Source organism: Oratosquilla oratoria, chromosome 28 (assembly GCF_046742065.1).
Source record: "Oratosquilla oratoria isolate Oo_2021 chromosome 28, ASM4674206v1, whole genome shotgun sequence".
Taxonomy (NCBI): domain Eukaryota; kingdom Metazoa; phylum Arthropoda; class Malacostraca; order Stomatopoda; family Squillidae; genus Oratosquilla; species Oratosquilla oratoria.
In genome coordinates, this window is record NC_134804.1 from 13,940,166 (window position 1) to 13,955,846 (window position 15,681).

At 41.0% G+C, this 15,681-nt stretch overlaps 1 protein-coding gene across 13 annotated transcripts in view; it reads left to right on the forward strand.

The window, feature by feature from the left end:
* Window positions 1-15,681, forward strand: part of faf (ubiquitin carboxyl-terminal hydrolase-like faf) — a 204,639-nt gene that overhangs the window by 26,500 nt on the left and 162,458 nt on the right. For all 13 annotated transcript variants that reach the window (XM_076210952.1, XM_076210955.1, XM_076210956.1 and 10 more), the window contains exons 4-7: window positions 1,685-1,797; window positions 5,402-5,514; window positions 12,615-12,903; window positions 15,067-15,251. In XM_076210952.1, the coding sequence (XP_076067067.1) occupies window positions 1,685-1,797; window positions 5,402-5,514; window positions 12,615-12,903; window positions 15,067-15,251 (700 nt within the window). The remainder of the gene's footprint in view (window positions 1-1,684; window positions 1,798-5,401; window positions 5,515-12,614; window positions 12,904-15,066; window positions 15,252-15,681) is intronic.

Sequence of the window (15,681 nt, forward strand, 5' to 3'; positions counted from 1 at the left end):
AGAGGATTGGTGTTGTGATGGTCCTCAATTTCAGAGGTAATGTGGGTTTGTGAAGGAACAGTCTCTATGTCGAGGCCACAGGGATCTCTTTTGATATGATCTTTGTGCAAGACAGTCTCCGTAAGATCACGCAAATTGAGTGCTTTAACTTATTTCATTGACTCATGTCCAATGATACGATAGGTTCCAGAGAGTTTGGGGGAGAGTGTTGAGGTAGGGTGTGGTTGAGGATGTAAACAATGTAAACATCAATGGTATTTACAGGGCATTTTGTGGTGAGTTTTGTTTATTTGGACATGCAGGAGTTAGTGCATCTGTTATGCTTTGAACTCATCTCCATAACTGTCAGTGAAGTAGTAGAGTTAGAGTTGTGGGAATGTGTCTATGTGGCAGTGCCATTTGGGCTAACAGCTGGTGTATCCTCATGTGATGAAGCAGAGTGAATTTGAGTGGTGGTGCTAGAATTAATTGCTGTTAAATTAAGTCCTGCCTGCTCAGCCACGTTGATGTGTTTGAATTTGTGGGACGTTGCTGATGGCAATGCAGGGAGGAAATGATTAGCATAAATGATGCCATGTTGAGAGTGACAACAGGCTGGAAGTGAGCAGTAAGGGAGAGAGACTGGAGGAAGTGGATAGTTTTAGATACTTGGGTGCGAAGGTGGCAGGAAAGGGAGGAATGGGGGTGGAGGTAGAATGTAGATTGAGAGAAGCGAGTAAATGCCTTGGTGGATTAAAAAGTGTAATGAGAAATAGATGTCTGGGAATGGATGCTAAAAGGAGGTTATATGAAGGAGTGATTGTGCCAACAGCACTGTATGGGGCAGAAACATGAACCATAAGAGAGGAAGAGAGAAGGAGTTTGAATGTGTTTGAGATGAGGTGTCTGAGAAGTATGATAGGGGTTACTAGGCTGAATAGAGTGAGAAATGAGGAGGTGCGGAGGAGAACAGGGGTGGTAAGGGAGTTGGGAGATAGGGTTGATGAAAGAGTATTAGGATGGTTTGGACACATGGAAAGAATGAGTGAAGAAATACTAGTAAAAGAGGTATGGAAGGCAGATGTGGAGGGAGTGAACATGAGGGGGCATCCTAGGATGAGATGGATGGATGGAGTGAAGGGGGCTTTGGGGAAGAGGGGAATGTCTGTTGAGGAAGGACAGGAGAAGACAGAAGATAGGGGTGAATGGAGAATGGTTGTATATGGATGATGTTATGATGCATGAGGTGGAGTGGGTGAGGTAGTATGTTTGAGAAAAATTTGACACAGCCTGAAGGGATTTCTTCCTGTCTTCTCCTTTTCTGCATGGGGGGGACGGAGAGGGGGGGTCACCAATTTAATGAAGCGTCCTTGCTGTGGATATACTGTCTTGCGACACTGCCATTGACCTAGGGCAGTGGACAAGGTGTAGGGATGACCCATCATCCAGGAGGTGCTAAGATAAGAGGGAGGGTGGAGGGGTGTGGAGTGTATTTAGGGATGGAATGAGTGGGAATGGTTTTATGGCTTTTCCTTTTTGGCTACCTCCCTTGCAAGGGGGAAAAGCCTTGTTATATGTATGTATGTATATATATTTTAGAAAGATGATTTCTACTCATAAAAGGAGACTCCTCCTTAATTAAGCCAAAGTTGTATGACTATAAAGCATCGATGTTCCTACTTACAAATTATGAATTGCATTTCAGGTGTGGATACACGAAGTGAGGCTTGCCAGAGGTTCTTCCGTGAAGGACTCACTATCTCATTTACCAAGATCCTCACAGATGAAGCTGTTAATAGTTGGAAGTTTGAAATTCATGTAAGTTTCTGTGTTATTGATGTATGAGTAATGTACACACACACACACACACACACACACACACACACACACACACACACACGCACACACACGCACAATATTAAGAAATGCAGTACAATGGAATTTGGAAAGAGTAGAAACAGAATATCAAAAGATTACAGAATTGGGGAAGAAAAAAAAAACCGAAAAAGATCTTGGAGTGATGATTGGAAAGGACATGAAACCAGATAAGCATATAAATAAGATGTTTGGAGAAACCTACAACTTATTGAGAGCAATCAAAGTGGCATTTACTTATATGGACGAAGAAATGATAAGGAAAATACTAACTACACTAATAAGACCAAAACTTAAGTACGCAGCATCACTTTGGACACCCAGTACCAAAAAGAATATTAAGAAACTAGAAAGATTACAAAGAGCGACAACTAAACTAGCACCGACACTCGCTGAACTAACATATGAGCAAAGACTATCCAAATTGAACCTACCAACTCTGGAACAAAGAAGAGAAAGAAGAGATTTGCTAACTATCTACAGAATAATGAAAGGAATGGAAGTTTTAGACAGGAACGACCTATTAGTATGGGAAAACGGTAAAACAACAGGATACGGAAAAAAATTGAAAAAGGATAGTTATAGAAAAAACTTGAAAAGGAACAGTTTCCCACACAGAGTGATTAATACATGGAACAAATTAGACAACAAAACAGTATGTGCTAACACTATACAAGATTTTAAGATAAAACTTGATGCGGAGAGATACAAAGACGGGTCACCACGAGCATAGCTCCCCTCCCGTATATTACAACTGGTACAACTAGGTAGATACACACAGAGAGAGAGAGAGAGAGGGATGGAAAAGAATGGAATATACTAAAAGAATTTTATAATGAGGGAGTGAATAGATATGTACCACAACAAAAAAAGGAAAGAACATACATTAAAAGCTGGTACAACAAAAAATGTAGTGAGGCTAAGGATAAAAGAGACAAAGCTTGGAAGAAATGGAAAAAAGACAAGAAAACAAGGAAATGGCTAATGTACATCAAACTAAGAAATAATTATGTAAAAATATGCAGAGATGAAAAGAGAAACTACGAAAAAAAATAATTGAAAAATGCAAGGAAGAACCCAAACTATTTTACAGGTATGTAAATGGCAAACTGAAGAATAAACAAGAAATAGAAAAGCTGCACCAAGGTAAATACAAATATACAGAAGAACTGGAAATGGCTGAATTTATGAACAACTACTTCAAATCAGTATTCACAATAGAAAACTCACCCAACTGTGAGGAAATAGAGAGAAATAATTGTAACACAGAAGGAAATCAGCGACCAAATCGAAACCCTTGACATCAGAAAATAACATGGTCCAGACAGAATTGCAAATTGGATACTGAAAGAATGCATGGAAGAATTAACAGATAAAATATACAATATAATTAAATTCTCACTTCAAGAAGGAAAGGTGCCACAGGACTGGAAGAATGCAAACATTGTACCGATTTATAAGGGAGGAAACAAGGAAGATCCATCAAATTACAGACCGGTCTCCCTGACAAGCACAGTAGCAAAAATTTGTGAAAAGGTCATCAAAAATAGATGGGTTAAACATTTGGAAGAAAAAACTATACTGAATCCAAATCAATTTGGATTCAGACAAGGAAGATCATGTACAACAAACTTGATCTGCTTCTACTTGAGATTAATAGATATAATACAAGAGAGAGATGGTTGGGCAGACTGTGCCTTTCTGGACCTACAAAAGGCATTTGATAAGGTACCACACAAGAAACTACAGTGAGTCCTCCTTATACGGTAATTCTTTATCTGGTAAATTTACAGTTACAGTATTTGGTAATTACTACCCTCGATTCTATTTACGTAAAAAAAAATCACAGGTACGGTATCCGCTCGTGTTTTGGAGGTAAAATTAGATATTTTGATGAGGAAAGAGCAGGGAGAAGGTACGTCTGCCATAAGTCGAAACTTGGGTTTGGTATACGGTAATTTAAATTTGCGGTAAGGTTTTCAGGAACACACATGTACCATATAATGAAGACTTACTATAATAAGGAAAATAGAGTCAGTAGGTGGCATCAGAGAAAAATTATTGGAATGGATGAAAGACTTCCTGACTGGGAGGAAAATGATAGTAGTAATTAGAGAAATTCTCAAATTGGGAAGAAATGATAAGTGGTGTCCCGCAGGGATCAGAACTGGGCCTGATCATGTTTGCCATATACATAAAGGACATGGTTGAAGGAGAGTGTTATATGAATTTCTTTGCAGACGACATAAAAATACTAAAGTAAGAATGGAGGAGGATTGCAACTCATTACAACAAGACTTAGACAAGATCTGGAAATGGACTCAAAAGTGGGAAGTGAAATTCAATATCAAGAAATGTAGTATAATGGAATTTGGAAAAAGTAAAAACAGAATATCAAGAGATTATGAAATTGGTGAAGAGGTAAAAAAAGTAAACTTGGAAAAAGACCTTGGAGTGATGATCAGAAAAGACATGACACCGGACAAGTATATTAATAAAATAGTCGGAGAAACCTACAATTTATTGAGGTCAATAAAAGTGGCATTTGTCTGTTTAGATGAGGAAATAATTAAAATAATTTTGACTACACTAATAAGACCAAAACTTGAGTATGCAGCAACACTATGGACACCCAGTACCAAAAAGAGTATAAAAAAATTAGAAAGAATACAAAGAGCAATAACAAAACTGGCACCAACTCTTTCCAAAATGACATATGAACAAAGACTGACCAAGTTAGAATTACCAACTGTGGAACAAGGAAAGGAAAGAGGAGACCTACTATCTATAGAATTATGAAAGGAATGAAAATCTTAGATAAGAATGATTTATTGAAATGGGACAATGGAAAAACAAGAGGACATGAAAAGAAACTCATACATACATACATACATACATACATATACCAAGGCTTCTTCCCCCTCACAAGGGGGGTAGCCAAAAAGAAGGCACAAAATCACTCCCACCCATTCCATCCCTGAATACGCTCCACACCCCTCCACCTCAGATAATTACAGAAGAGATCTGAAAAAAAAAAAAGCTTCCCACACAGAGTGATAGATACTTGGAACAAATTAGACAAAGAAACAGCGTGTGCAAACACTCCTCAAGATTTTAAGAAAAAACTTGATGCTGAAAGATACAAACACGGGTCACCACGAGCATAGCTCCCTTCCCATATGATACAACTAGGTAAATACATGCACATCACACACACACACACATACACACACGCACACACATACACACATACACACACACACACACACACACACGCACAGGAAGTGGTAATCTTAGAAGTAATATGTGAAAAGTATAGAATATGGGACAGTAGTAGTACAAAAGTATCATTATTTCTTAATGAGTAGATTGTTGTTATTGACTAGATTACTAGCACTTCCATCCTTGTGGATAATCTCATGCTGCTGTCATGTTTTATCAGTAGATTCTTTTTCATAGGCATTAAGGATTCACAGAAATCATTTAGAAACTGTTATCATATATTTGTATATTATCTTACTGATAAATGCTTCACTTTTCTTTGCAGAGGTGTATTTTAAAGAATTGTGAAAAATTAATTGAAGTAGTTGTAGTCAAGTTACGGCAGGACTGGTTTCCACTTTTAGACCTTCTTGCTATGGTGCTCAACCCCAACTCCAAGTAAGTTAAATTGTGTGTTTGCACTTTTGGTATGATTGATATTAGTGTTATTGTCTTCTCTGATGAAGAATATGAAGAATTTGGGACCTTAGATTTAATTTTGTTACTTTACATCCTTTTTGGCTTTTTGGATAGATTCAAATGAGTTTTGGGAGATCTCAATTCTAGAATAGGGGATGAACCAATAGATGGAGTGGTTAAGAAGTTTGGAGTGCCAAGTATAAATCATAGTGAAAAGTTAATGACAGAGATTTGTATAGAAAGAGAACTGATGATAACTAACAGTGTTTAAGAAAAAGGTCAAGCATAACTACACTTGGGAAAAGATGGTGGATGGAAGGGTGGTTGATAAGACTTTAATGGACTATGTAGAGGTACCCAAAAGAAGAGTAGGAAGAGTTCTGGATGTTCATGTTCTTAGGGGAGAGAGTGAGGGAATATCAGATAATTTTTTTGGTGGAAGGTAACTTTAGAGTGGAGGATAGGTGGAGAAATATTAGAAAGGCTAAAGGGTGAGAGTTGCTTTGATTGAATATTTAAATGGAAAGGAAAAGGATGAGAAAAATGTGGGAGGAGGTGAAGGATAGAGTAGAGGTGAAAGTGGAAGAGGAATGGGGATGTTTCAAGGAGAAAGTGACAAGGTGTGCAAAGATGGTATGTAGAATAAGGAGGATGAGGGGGGATAGAAGTAAGGGTTATGAGTGGAGGTATGATGAAGTGAAGATGGTAGTGGAAGAGAAGAAATCAGCACTAGGGGTTGGTTGAAAGTAGAACTCGGGGTGGGGCAATTTGAACAGCACAAAGAAAAAAAAACCAGCAAAACACAAGATAAGTGAGGCAAAGAGGAGAGCAGATGCAAGATGGGAGAAGAGTTGGACAGACAATTTTGTAACTAATGAAAAGATGCTTGGAAGGAAGTTAAGAAAGGAAAGGAAGGTGAGTAAGGCAGAGATGAAAGGGTAAAAGGTGCAGATGGACTAATATTAATGGAAGAGGAGGCAGTAAACGGAAGATTAACCCCTTCACTCTGGGCCAAAATCTTGCAGGCAGCATTAGCTGCCAGATGTGCGATGTTGCGTCATAATACTCACATTATAAAAAATAAACTAACCCCTGTATTGCTCGTTCTCTTTCACCCATGAATTTTGATAACCATAGAAAATATGATGAAGCCAGTTTACAGAGTATGGGGGTCATGCAGGTACAACTACAATAAATATAATCAAGATGCCGATATGGCAGCCTTGCGTACCCACTTGCTCCTCATGATGCCTACGTAGGCGTCACCGAATGGAAGGGGTTAATGGTGGCAGTGGGAGGTGCTAAGAAAATGATAGTGATGGGAGAGGAAAATGGAAGATCAGAAAAGATTGGGTACAAGGATCTTTGGAAATGATGGGAGTAGATAAGGCACCTGGGTTGGATGGTTATCATGCGGTGTGTCTCAAGAAGGGAGGTACAATAATAGTGGACTGGCTGGTGAGTTTGTTTAATGTGTGTCTAAGGAAAGGGAGAGGACTGGAGGAGTGCCTGTATTTACAAAGGAAAAGGGGACAAATGTGATTGTAGTAGTTATAGAGGTATCAGTTTGTTGAGTATAGTTGGGAAGGCATATGGAAGGGTGTTGAGATGATTAGGAGAGGAACAGAGAGAGTAATTGGTGAGGAGTAGTGTGTTTTTAGGAAAGATAGAGGATGCTTGGATCAGGTTTTTGTGTCAAGATAGATTTGTGAGAAGACTTTGCAAAAGGTGAGAATGTTTATTTGGGCCTTGATGGATTTGGAGAAGGCTTATGACAGGGTAGATAGGAAGTCACTGTGGGAGGTATTGCAGATATGTGGGATTGGGGGAAAGCTGCTAAGGGCAGTCAAGAACTTATACAAAGAGTAGCAGAGCCTGAAGGAATTTCTCCCCATCTTCTCCTTTTCTGCATGAGGAGATGGAGAAGGGGATTGCTGATTAAATGGAGCAGCCTTGCTGTGGATGTGCTGTCTTGATGCATTTGTGAGGAGCTAAGATAAGAGGGAGGAAAGGGTGGCGGATAAGAGTGGCATTGGTGGAAGTGGGTATGTGCCTTTTGATTTGGCTACCCTTATAAGGGAAAAAAGCCCTTCATATACAGATAGTAGAGCCTGTGTTAGAATTGAAAATGGGAGAGCAAGTGGTTTGAGGTAAAGGTGGGACTGCGTCAGGGTTGTGCCATGTAACCATGGCTATTCAATGTGTACATGATATGAAGGAGTGTGGGAGCCGTTACATAGTGTGCGAGATCCTTCCAAGGATCTATGCTGGGTCATGTTGGAACAGTAGAGCCATAGGGATCAATGAGAGGATATCACAATTGTGCACGCAACTGGGATACCACTTTCTTGATCCTTGGTATATCTTTTCCAGGCGTCATGACCTTTATGCTTCTGACGGGATCCACCTTACTTGCAGGGGCAAAGATGTTTTTACAAACCTCATTGTGGGAGATTGTAATGAACTGGTTCCTTTTTTGGGGGTAGAAACTCAAAGGGAAGGGGAAATAGAGTGTATTGGGGGAAACAGAGTTGGGTATAGCAATAATGTATAGCAATGTGTCAGTGTAGGGCAAAATATCATATTAGGGTATAATGTTGGTAGAAGACGAAATATTATATTAGGATGCAATGTCAAGGGACATATCACGATGGGATGTAATGATAGTGAAGGACAAAATATCATGATGGGATGTAATGATAGTGGAGGACAAAATATCATGTAGGATATAATGTCAGTGGAGGACAGAATACCATTTCAGGAAGTGATGCCGGACAGAGTCGATGGATGACGGGTGGCTGATGTGGGACGTGATGACAGAGGGGGTCAAAATGTACGTAAGAGATTGGATGACCATGATAGAGCATATATCCATGAGGCACTGAATATCGATGAAGGACCAAATATCAGTATAGAGCAAGGTGCCAATAAAGAACAAAATTATAATGCAAGGCATGATGTTGAAACTCAGTGTCAGAAATAATCATGAGTTTCATAAAACCATGTATGTACTTTAATGCTCATAGTGTTAGGAACAAATTCCAAGAAATCCAGGTGTATGTCAAAAGCCAAAATCTTGATATGATAGGAATAACCGAGACATGGTTAAATGATGGAGAGTTTGAAGCTGAATTTAATATTGCAGGATTTAAACACTTTCATCAGGAAAGAAACCACATCCAGGAAGTCCCAAGATAAGAGGGTGTAGAGGATTGGAGTATGTTGAGGATGAAATGGGTGGGAGTGGTTTTTATGCCTTTGTTTGTCTACCTCTCATGTAAGGGGGAAAAAGCATTTGGTATATGTACATATGTATGTTGTATTTGGCTTTATCCTCCTTCACATTTAGCAACTCCTTAAAATATTCTGCCCATCTTCCCCTTACTGCCTTCTCTTCCATTATCATCTCTCCATCTGCACCTTTTACCTTTTCTAAAAAAAGGAGGTACAGTGATAGTGGGCTGGCTGGTGAAGTTATTTAATGTTTGCTGGAGAGAGGGTAGAGTGCCGGAGGACTGGAGGAGTGCCTGTATAGTTCCACTTTACAAGGGAAAAGGGGACAAGTGTGAATATGGTAGTTTCAGAGGGATTAGCTTGTTAAGTGTAGTTGGGAAGACTTATGGGAGGATCTTGATTGAGAGGATTAGGAGAGGAACAGAGGAAGTAATTGGTGAGGAACAGTGTGGATTTAGGACAGGTAGAGGTTGTGTAGATCAGATCTTTGTGGTAAGACAGATATGTGAGAAAGCTATAGGAAAGGGGAAGGATGTTTTTTGGGCTTTTATGGATCTGGAAAAGGCTTACGATAGGGTAGACAGAAAGGCAATGTGGGAGGTTATGCAGATATATGGGATAGGAGGAAAGCTTCTGGGAGCTGTCAAGAGTTTTTATGAGAGTATTAGAGCTTGTGTCAGGATTAGAAATGGAAATAGTGAGTGGTTCGAGGTAAAGGTGGGACTTCGTCAAGGATGCGTTATGTTGCCCTGGCTGTTAAACTTATACATGGATGGGGTAGTGCGACAGGTAAATGCAAGGGTAGTGGGTCAGGGATTGGAGATGGTTAAAGAAAATGGAGAAAAGTGGGAGGTGAGCCAGCTCTTGTTTGCTGATGACACTGCGCTTGTGACAGGATCGGAGGAGGGACTGAGGAAGTTGGTTACAGAGTTTTGGAGAGTATGTGATAGAAGAAAGCTAAAGATAAATGTAGGTAAAAGTAAGGTGATGAGATGTACAAGGGGTGAAAGTGGCAGTAGACTGGAAGTGAGCATTAAGGGAGAGCGACTGGAGGAAGTGGATAGTTTTAGATACTTGGGTGCAAATGTGGGAGGAAAAGGTGGAGTGAAAGTGGAGGTAGAATGTAGATTGAGAGAAGCGAGTAAATGCCTTGGTGGATTGAAGAGTGTAATGAGGAATAGACATTTGGGAATGGATGCTAAGAGGAGATTGTATGAAGGAGTGATTGTGCCAACAGCACTGTATGGGGCAGAAACATGGAACATAAGAGAGGAAGAGAGAAGGAGTTTGAATGTGTTTGAGATGAGGTGTCTGAGAAGTATGATGGGGGTTACTAGGCTGGATAGAGTGAGAAATGAGGAGGTGAGAAGAACAGGGGTGGTAAGGGAGTTGTTGTTGTTGTTGTCGTTCCCTAGACTGTCTGTCCGAGCAGTCTCGTCTCCCCAAGGAAGGCCACAGCCGAAACTGGGTTTTCCCACAAATCCTTTATAGAGTGTATGTTGTGTTGTTTGCGTGCATGATTGTGTATAATGCAGTCTTCCATTATGTGTTGTATGGTATGGGGTGAAGTGTTACATCCTGGGCAGCTGTTCACAACACGGTCGTCCAGCCTCTTCTGGTAGCTTAGAAGTGCTGGGTGGTGACCGCATCGCAGTCTGGCCAAGTGGACTCTGTCCTTACGTGGGAGAGAGGATTCAGAAGGGTGGATATCAGGGGGTCTGGCATGCAGCAGTGTGTTGTCTTTCAGTGTGTTAATGGAGCGGTGAGTGATATGATTATGAATATGTTTCCGGAGGCTGGTATTTGGTGGTTGTGGAGGAAGAGAAGAGAGTATCTGTGTGTAATAAAGGTCTTTGGGTGTAGTTTTAATGTTTCTTGGTGTGTGTGGGTGTTCTGCTATGTAGTGTAGCGGGTGTGATGTGTTTGTGGTGGCTGCAGCAAGTGTTTGTGTGCCTCTCATGTCGAGGTGGTCCTTGACTTTGAGGACTTTTGTTTCATGGTGTAAATGGTCTGTAGGTGATGTATTTGTGCAGCCTGTAATTGTTTTTAGGGCTTTGTTTTGTATGATTTGAAGGGTGTTGTGGTGTGTCTCACTGAGATTAGGAGCCCATGCAGGACTCGCATAATTCATCACTGAGCGTATGCATTGTTTGTATATTGTTATATTAGTTTCTTTGTTTTGTCCAAATGTTGTTCCAGTGATTGACTTAAGTGCGTTAAGTCTAGGTGTGCATTTGTTTTTTATGTTTGTGAGGTGTTGTTTGAAAGACATGGATGTATCGTATGTTACACCAAGAATTTTCGGTGTGTTTGTGTGTGGTATTAGAGTGTTGTTGATGTAGAGATGAGGTATGTATTTGTGTTCTTTTGTCCAGTTGGTGAGAAGTGTTGCTGTAGATTTGGTTGGAGCTATTTTGAGTCTGTTTGTGATGAACCATGTGTTGAGTGTGTCAAGGTAAGGCTGGATTATTTCTGCCGCTTTGTCTGTGTTACGATGTGTGCATGTGATTGTTATGTCGTCTGCGTAGGAAGAGATTTGTATGTCTGAGGTGTCTGGCGTGGGTAAGTCATGCATGTATAGATTAAATAATGTGGGGGATAGAACCGAGCCCTGTGGTACTCCGTTCTTAATGTTTCTGATGTGCGATGATTGGCCATTATATGACACATGAGCATTCCTGCCTGCCAGATAATTGGCCAGCCATCTTTTGATGTTATTGTGCATGTCTGTGTTATATATTTTATTTGCTAGGTTGTGGCGGGGGATAGCATCAAAAGCTTTACTAATGTCCAATGTTATAAGAAGTGTTCTGTGGTGGGGCCTATCTGAATTGATGCCATCTAAAATTCTTTGTGTGAGGTTTGTCAGAAGAGTGTTTGTGGAGTGTAGTGGCCTAAAACCGTGTTGTGAGTCAGCAAGGGGAATATATGGTGTGACAAGTTTAAGTATTAGGCGTTCAATGACTTTAGAGGGGGTGCAGAGAAGTGTGATTGGGCGGTGCGATGTTGGGATTGTTGGGTCTTTGTTCGGAGATAGGGTTGATGAAAGAGTATTAGGATGGTTTGGACACATGGAAAGAATGAGTGAAGAAAGACTAGTAAAAGAGGTATGGAAAGCAGATGTGGAGGGAGTGAACATGAGGGGACGTCCTGGGATGAGGTGGATAGATGGGGTAAAGGGGGCTTTGGGGAAGAGGGGAATGTCTGCTGAGGAAGGACGGGAGAGGACAGAAGACAGGGGTGAATGGAGAATGGTTGTATATGGATGATGTTGTGATGCATGAGGTGGAATGGATGGGGGGGATGGGGGGTGAGGTAGTATGTGTGAGCAAAATTTGACACAGCCCGAAGGGATTTCTCCCCGTCTTCTCCTTTTGTGCATGGGGGGGGACGGAGAGTGGGTGTCGCCGATTTAATGAAGCGGCCTTGCTGTGGATGTGCTGTGTCTTGCGTCACTGCTTCTGACCCAGGGCAGTGGACAAGGTGCAGGGATGACCCGTCATCCAGGAAGTGCTAAGATAAGAGGGAGGGTGGAGGGGTGTGGAGTGTATTCAGGGATGGAATGGGTGGGAATGATTTTATGGTTTTTCCTTTTTGGCTACTTCCCTTGTAAGGGGGAAAAAGCCTTGGTATATGTATGTATGTATTTGGCTTTATCTGTTCAAACCTATATCTGTATGTGTACAAGTATCTGTACATCCGTATGGGTAGTGGATATGAATGGTTATGTGCCTTTTGACTTGGCTACCTCCCATATAAGGGAAGGAAAGCCCTTGGTATGTAGATACATAGGCTTTATCTGTCTCATGATTCATGACTAATGCATATTTTTCATTTTTTTCTAGGTTTCATACTTATAATGGAACTCGCCCGTCGGATTCCGTGCCCCAGGGGTCCCAGCTGACTGATGCAGAGCTTTATGCTAGGCCGCCAGACCCCAGGACCCCAAGGGGTTGGTTGGTGGACCTCATAAACCTTTTTGGAAAATTAGGCGGTTTCCAAATTCTTTTAGAAAGGTTTCAGTCAGGGAAGAACCTGTCTGTGCCAGTTATCTGTGCACTGCTGCGTCCTTTTGGGCTTTCGTACGAGATGCTCACAGTAACTACCATAGAAAAGTACTTCATGCCCATAGTGGTAAGAACTCCTTTCAGTTAACAATTCTTAGTTTAGGGTAAAAAAAAATTGTGAGTTTGTGTAATTGGGAAGTGAGACTAGAATAATGCTACCATGTTCCCTATCTTGATGTGCAGGGTAACTAAATGAGAGAGAGAAAGGAATTGAACAGAAAACTGGGATGGTTTTGCATGTAGAAAGAATTAGCAAAAAGTGTGTGGAAGATAGAGGTGTGATGAAGTTAACTTGGGGAAGACTGAAAATGCAATGGATGGATAGATGGAGTGAAGTGGGCCTTGATATAAGAGTAATGTTTGATAAGCAGGGAAGGATAAGGTCAAGAAAGGTGTGAATGGAGAGTGGCTGTGAGTGGATGCTCAATTGATGCAGCCTAGGATAAGGTCAAGAAAGGTGGGAATGGAGAGTGGCTGTGAGTGGATGCTCAATTGATGCAGCCTAAAAGTATTTCTTGTCTGCTCTGTAAATTCATGGGTGGATGAGGGGAGGTAGTAATGAAGTGGTGGAGTTTGTAAACTAGCTTCAGCTGTGAGACCCTGCTGCGGATATGCTGTGTCTTTGCCTTTTGACCTTGCTTCTGACCTGGTCAGTGGTTGGGGATAGTGATGGCCCTTCATCCAAGAGTAACCGAGATGAAAAAGACAACAGTGTAGTTGCCTGGGTGTACAGTAGGTGAAAGGTGGGTGCATGCCTTGGCTGGCCACCCCACTTACAAAGGATTTACAAAGGCAGAGCATGCCGACAGGAGACCTTTTGGTCCATAACTAGGTCAGATGCGGAAAATATAGATAAAAAATAAATAAAAATTATAATATATATAATAATAAATAGAATGAATAAATGCATAGGTATAGTTAAATAATAAACTAACAGGTAAAAAGTAAATAATAATAAATTGACAGATAATAATAAATGTGAATCAAGCAAATAATAAAGACAAATAATAACAAACAAATAAATAAAGTAAAAAAAAAAATAGGGTAGAGGGCCTTTTAAGAAAAGAATAGAGGAGTAGTTTTAACATGTTTGAGATGAGGTGCCTGAAAAGTATGATAGGGGTTACTAGGCTAGATAGAGTGAGAAACGAGGTGGTGAGGAGGAGAATGGGGGATGGAAAGGGAGTTGGGAGATAGGATTCATGAATAAGTAATGGGGTGGTTTGGACACATGGAGGGAGTGGGTGAAGAGGTGTTAGAAGGGGGGATGTGGAGGGCAGAGGTGGAAGGAGTGAACATGAGGGGGTGACCAGGGGTGGGATGGATGGATGGATGGGGTGGGAGGGGCATTGGGAAAGAGGAGAATGTCTGTTGAGGGAGGATGGGAAGGGGCATGGGGTAGGGGTGAATGGAGAATGGTTGTCTAAGGATGATGCTGTGATGCATGAGGGGAGTGGGTGGGAGATGGGGGGGGGGTGAAGGAGTATATGTGAAAAATAGATTGACACAACCTGAAGGAATTTCTCCCCGTGTTCTCCATTTCTGCATGAGGGGACAGGGGGGTCACCAATTTAATGAAGCTGCCTTGCTATGGATGTGCTGTGTCTTGCGACACTGCTTCTGACCCAGGGCAGTGGGCGAGATCCAGGGATGACCCATCATTCATAAGGGGCTGGGATATCTTCTTCCTCCTCCTTCTCCTCCTCCTACTCCTCCTCCTCCTCCTCCTCCTCCTCCTCCTCCTTCTCCTTCTCCTCTTACAAACATATATATACCAAAGGCTTTTTCCCCCTACACATGGGGTAGTCAAAAAGAAAAAGGCATAGAAACCACTCACACCCATTCCATTTCCTATATATTCCATTCCCCTCCACCCTCCTCCCTCCTTCATATCATGGCACCTCCTGGATGGCGGGTCTTCCCTGCATCCTGTCCACTGCCCTGGGTCAGAAGCAGTGTCACAAGACACAGCACATCCACAGCAAGGCCGCTTCATAAATTTGGCGACCACCCCTCTCCGTCCCCTCATGCAGAAATGGAGAAGACGGGGAGAAATCCCTTCGGGCTGCATAAAAAAAATTCTCATAAATTTTTCTCATAATTTTTCTCATAAAATAAAATAGAAATTGCATTCAAAAATCATAAAATAAGAATAAAATAAAGATAAAAATTTTCTCATAAATTTTTTCTCCTTGAATTCCATAATATGGTTTTTCGATCTCTTTTACAGGAAGTAGTGCCATCATTCCTGGAGAACCTGACTGATGAAGAATTGAAAAAAGAAGCTAAGAATGAAGCCAAGAATGATGCTCTATCCGCCATCATCAAAGCTATCAAGTGCCTAGTGTCCCGCGTTCCTAGTCAAGAAGAGACAGCCAAGAATCTAGAAATTTTTAGACTCAAAATGATCCTTAGGTAAATAGTTATGTTATTCATTGATGTTAACAAATTGAATAAGTAGTTTAGAAATCATATAAATAGGTAATTTAAATGTTGGTAGTTGCACAGGTATCAGATTTATGTGAGTATGAGTGTGCATGTGTTCAGTAATTGTAAAGCTGATGTAAGAAAAAATAAACATCATACTGAATTGCTAACAATACAGAGCTTCCTCACTGAGCAACTCTGGTCCATCGTGGTGGCCATGTGGATGCAGGTCTCTTGTAAGAAAGAACCAAGGCTTCAGATTAACTTTATATTTTGAGTTTGATTACAGAAGTCCCCTTATATCAAAATGCATACTTGACTTTATATAAAAGTAACACATTTGATTGGTGAAGGATATTAATTGGCCCACAAGAATGCCAAAAACTGATATATGTATATTTATTTCATATAAAATTGC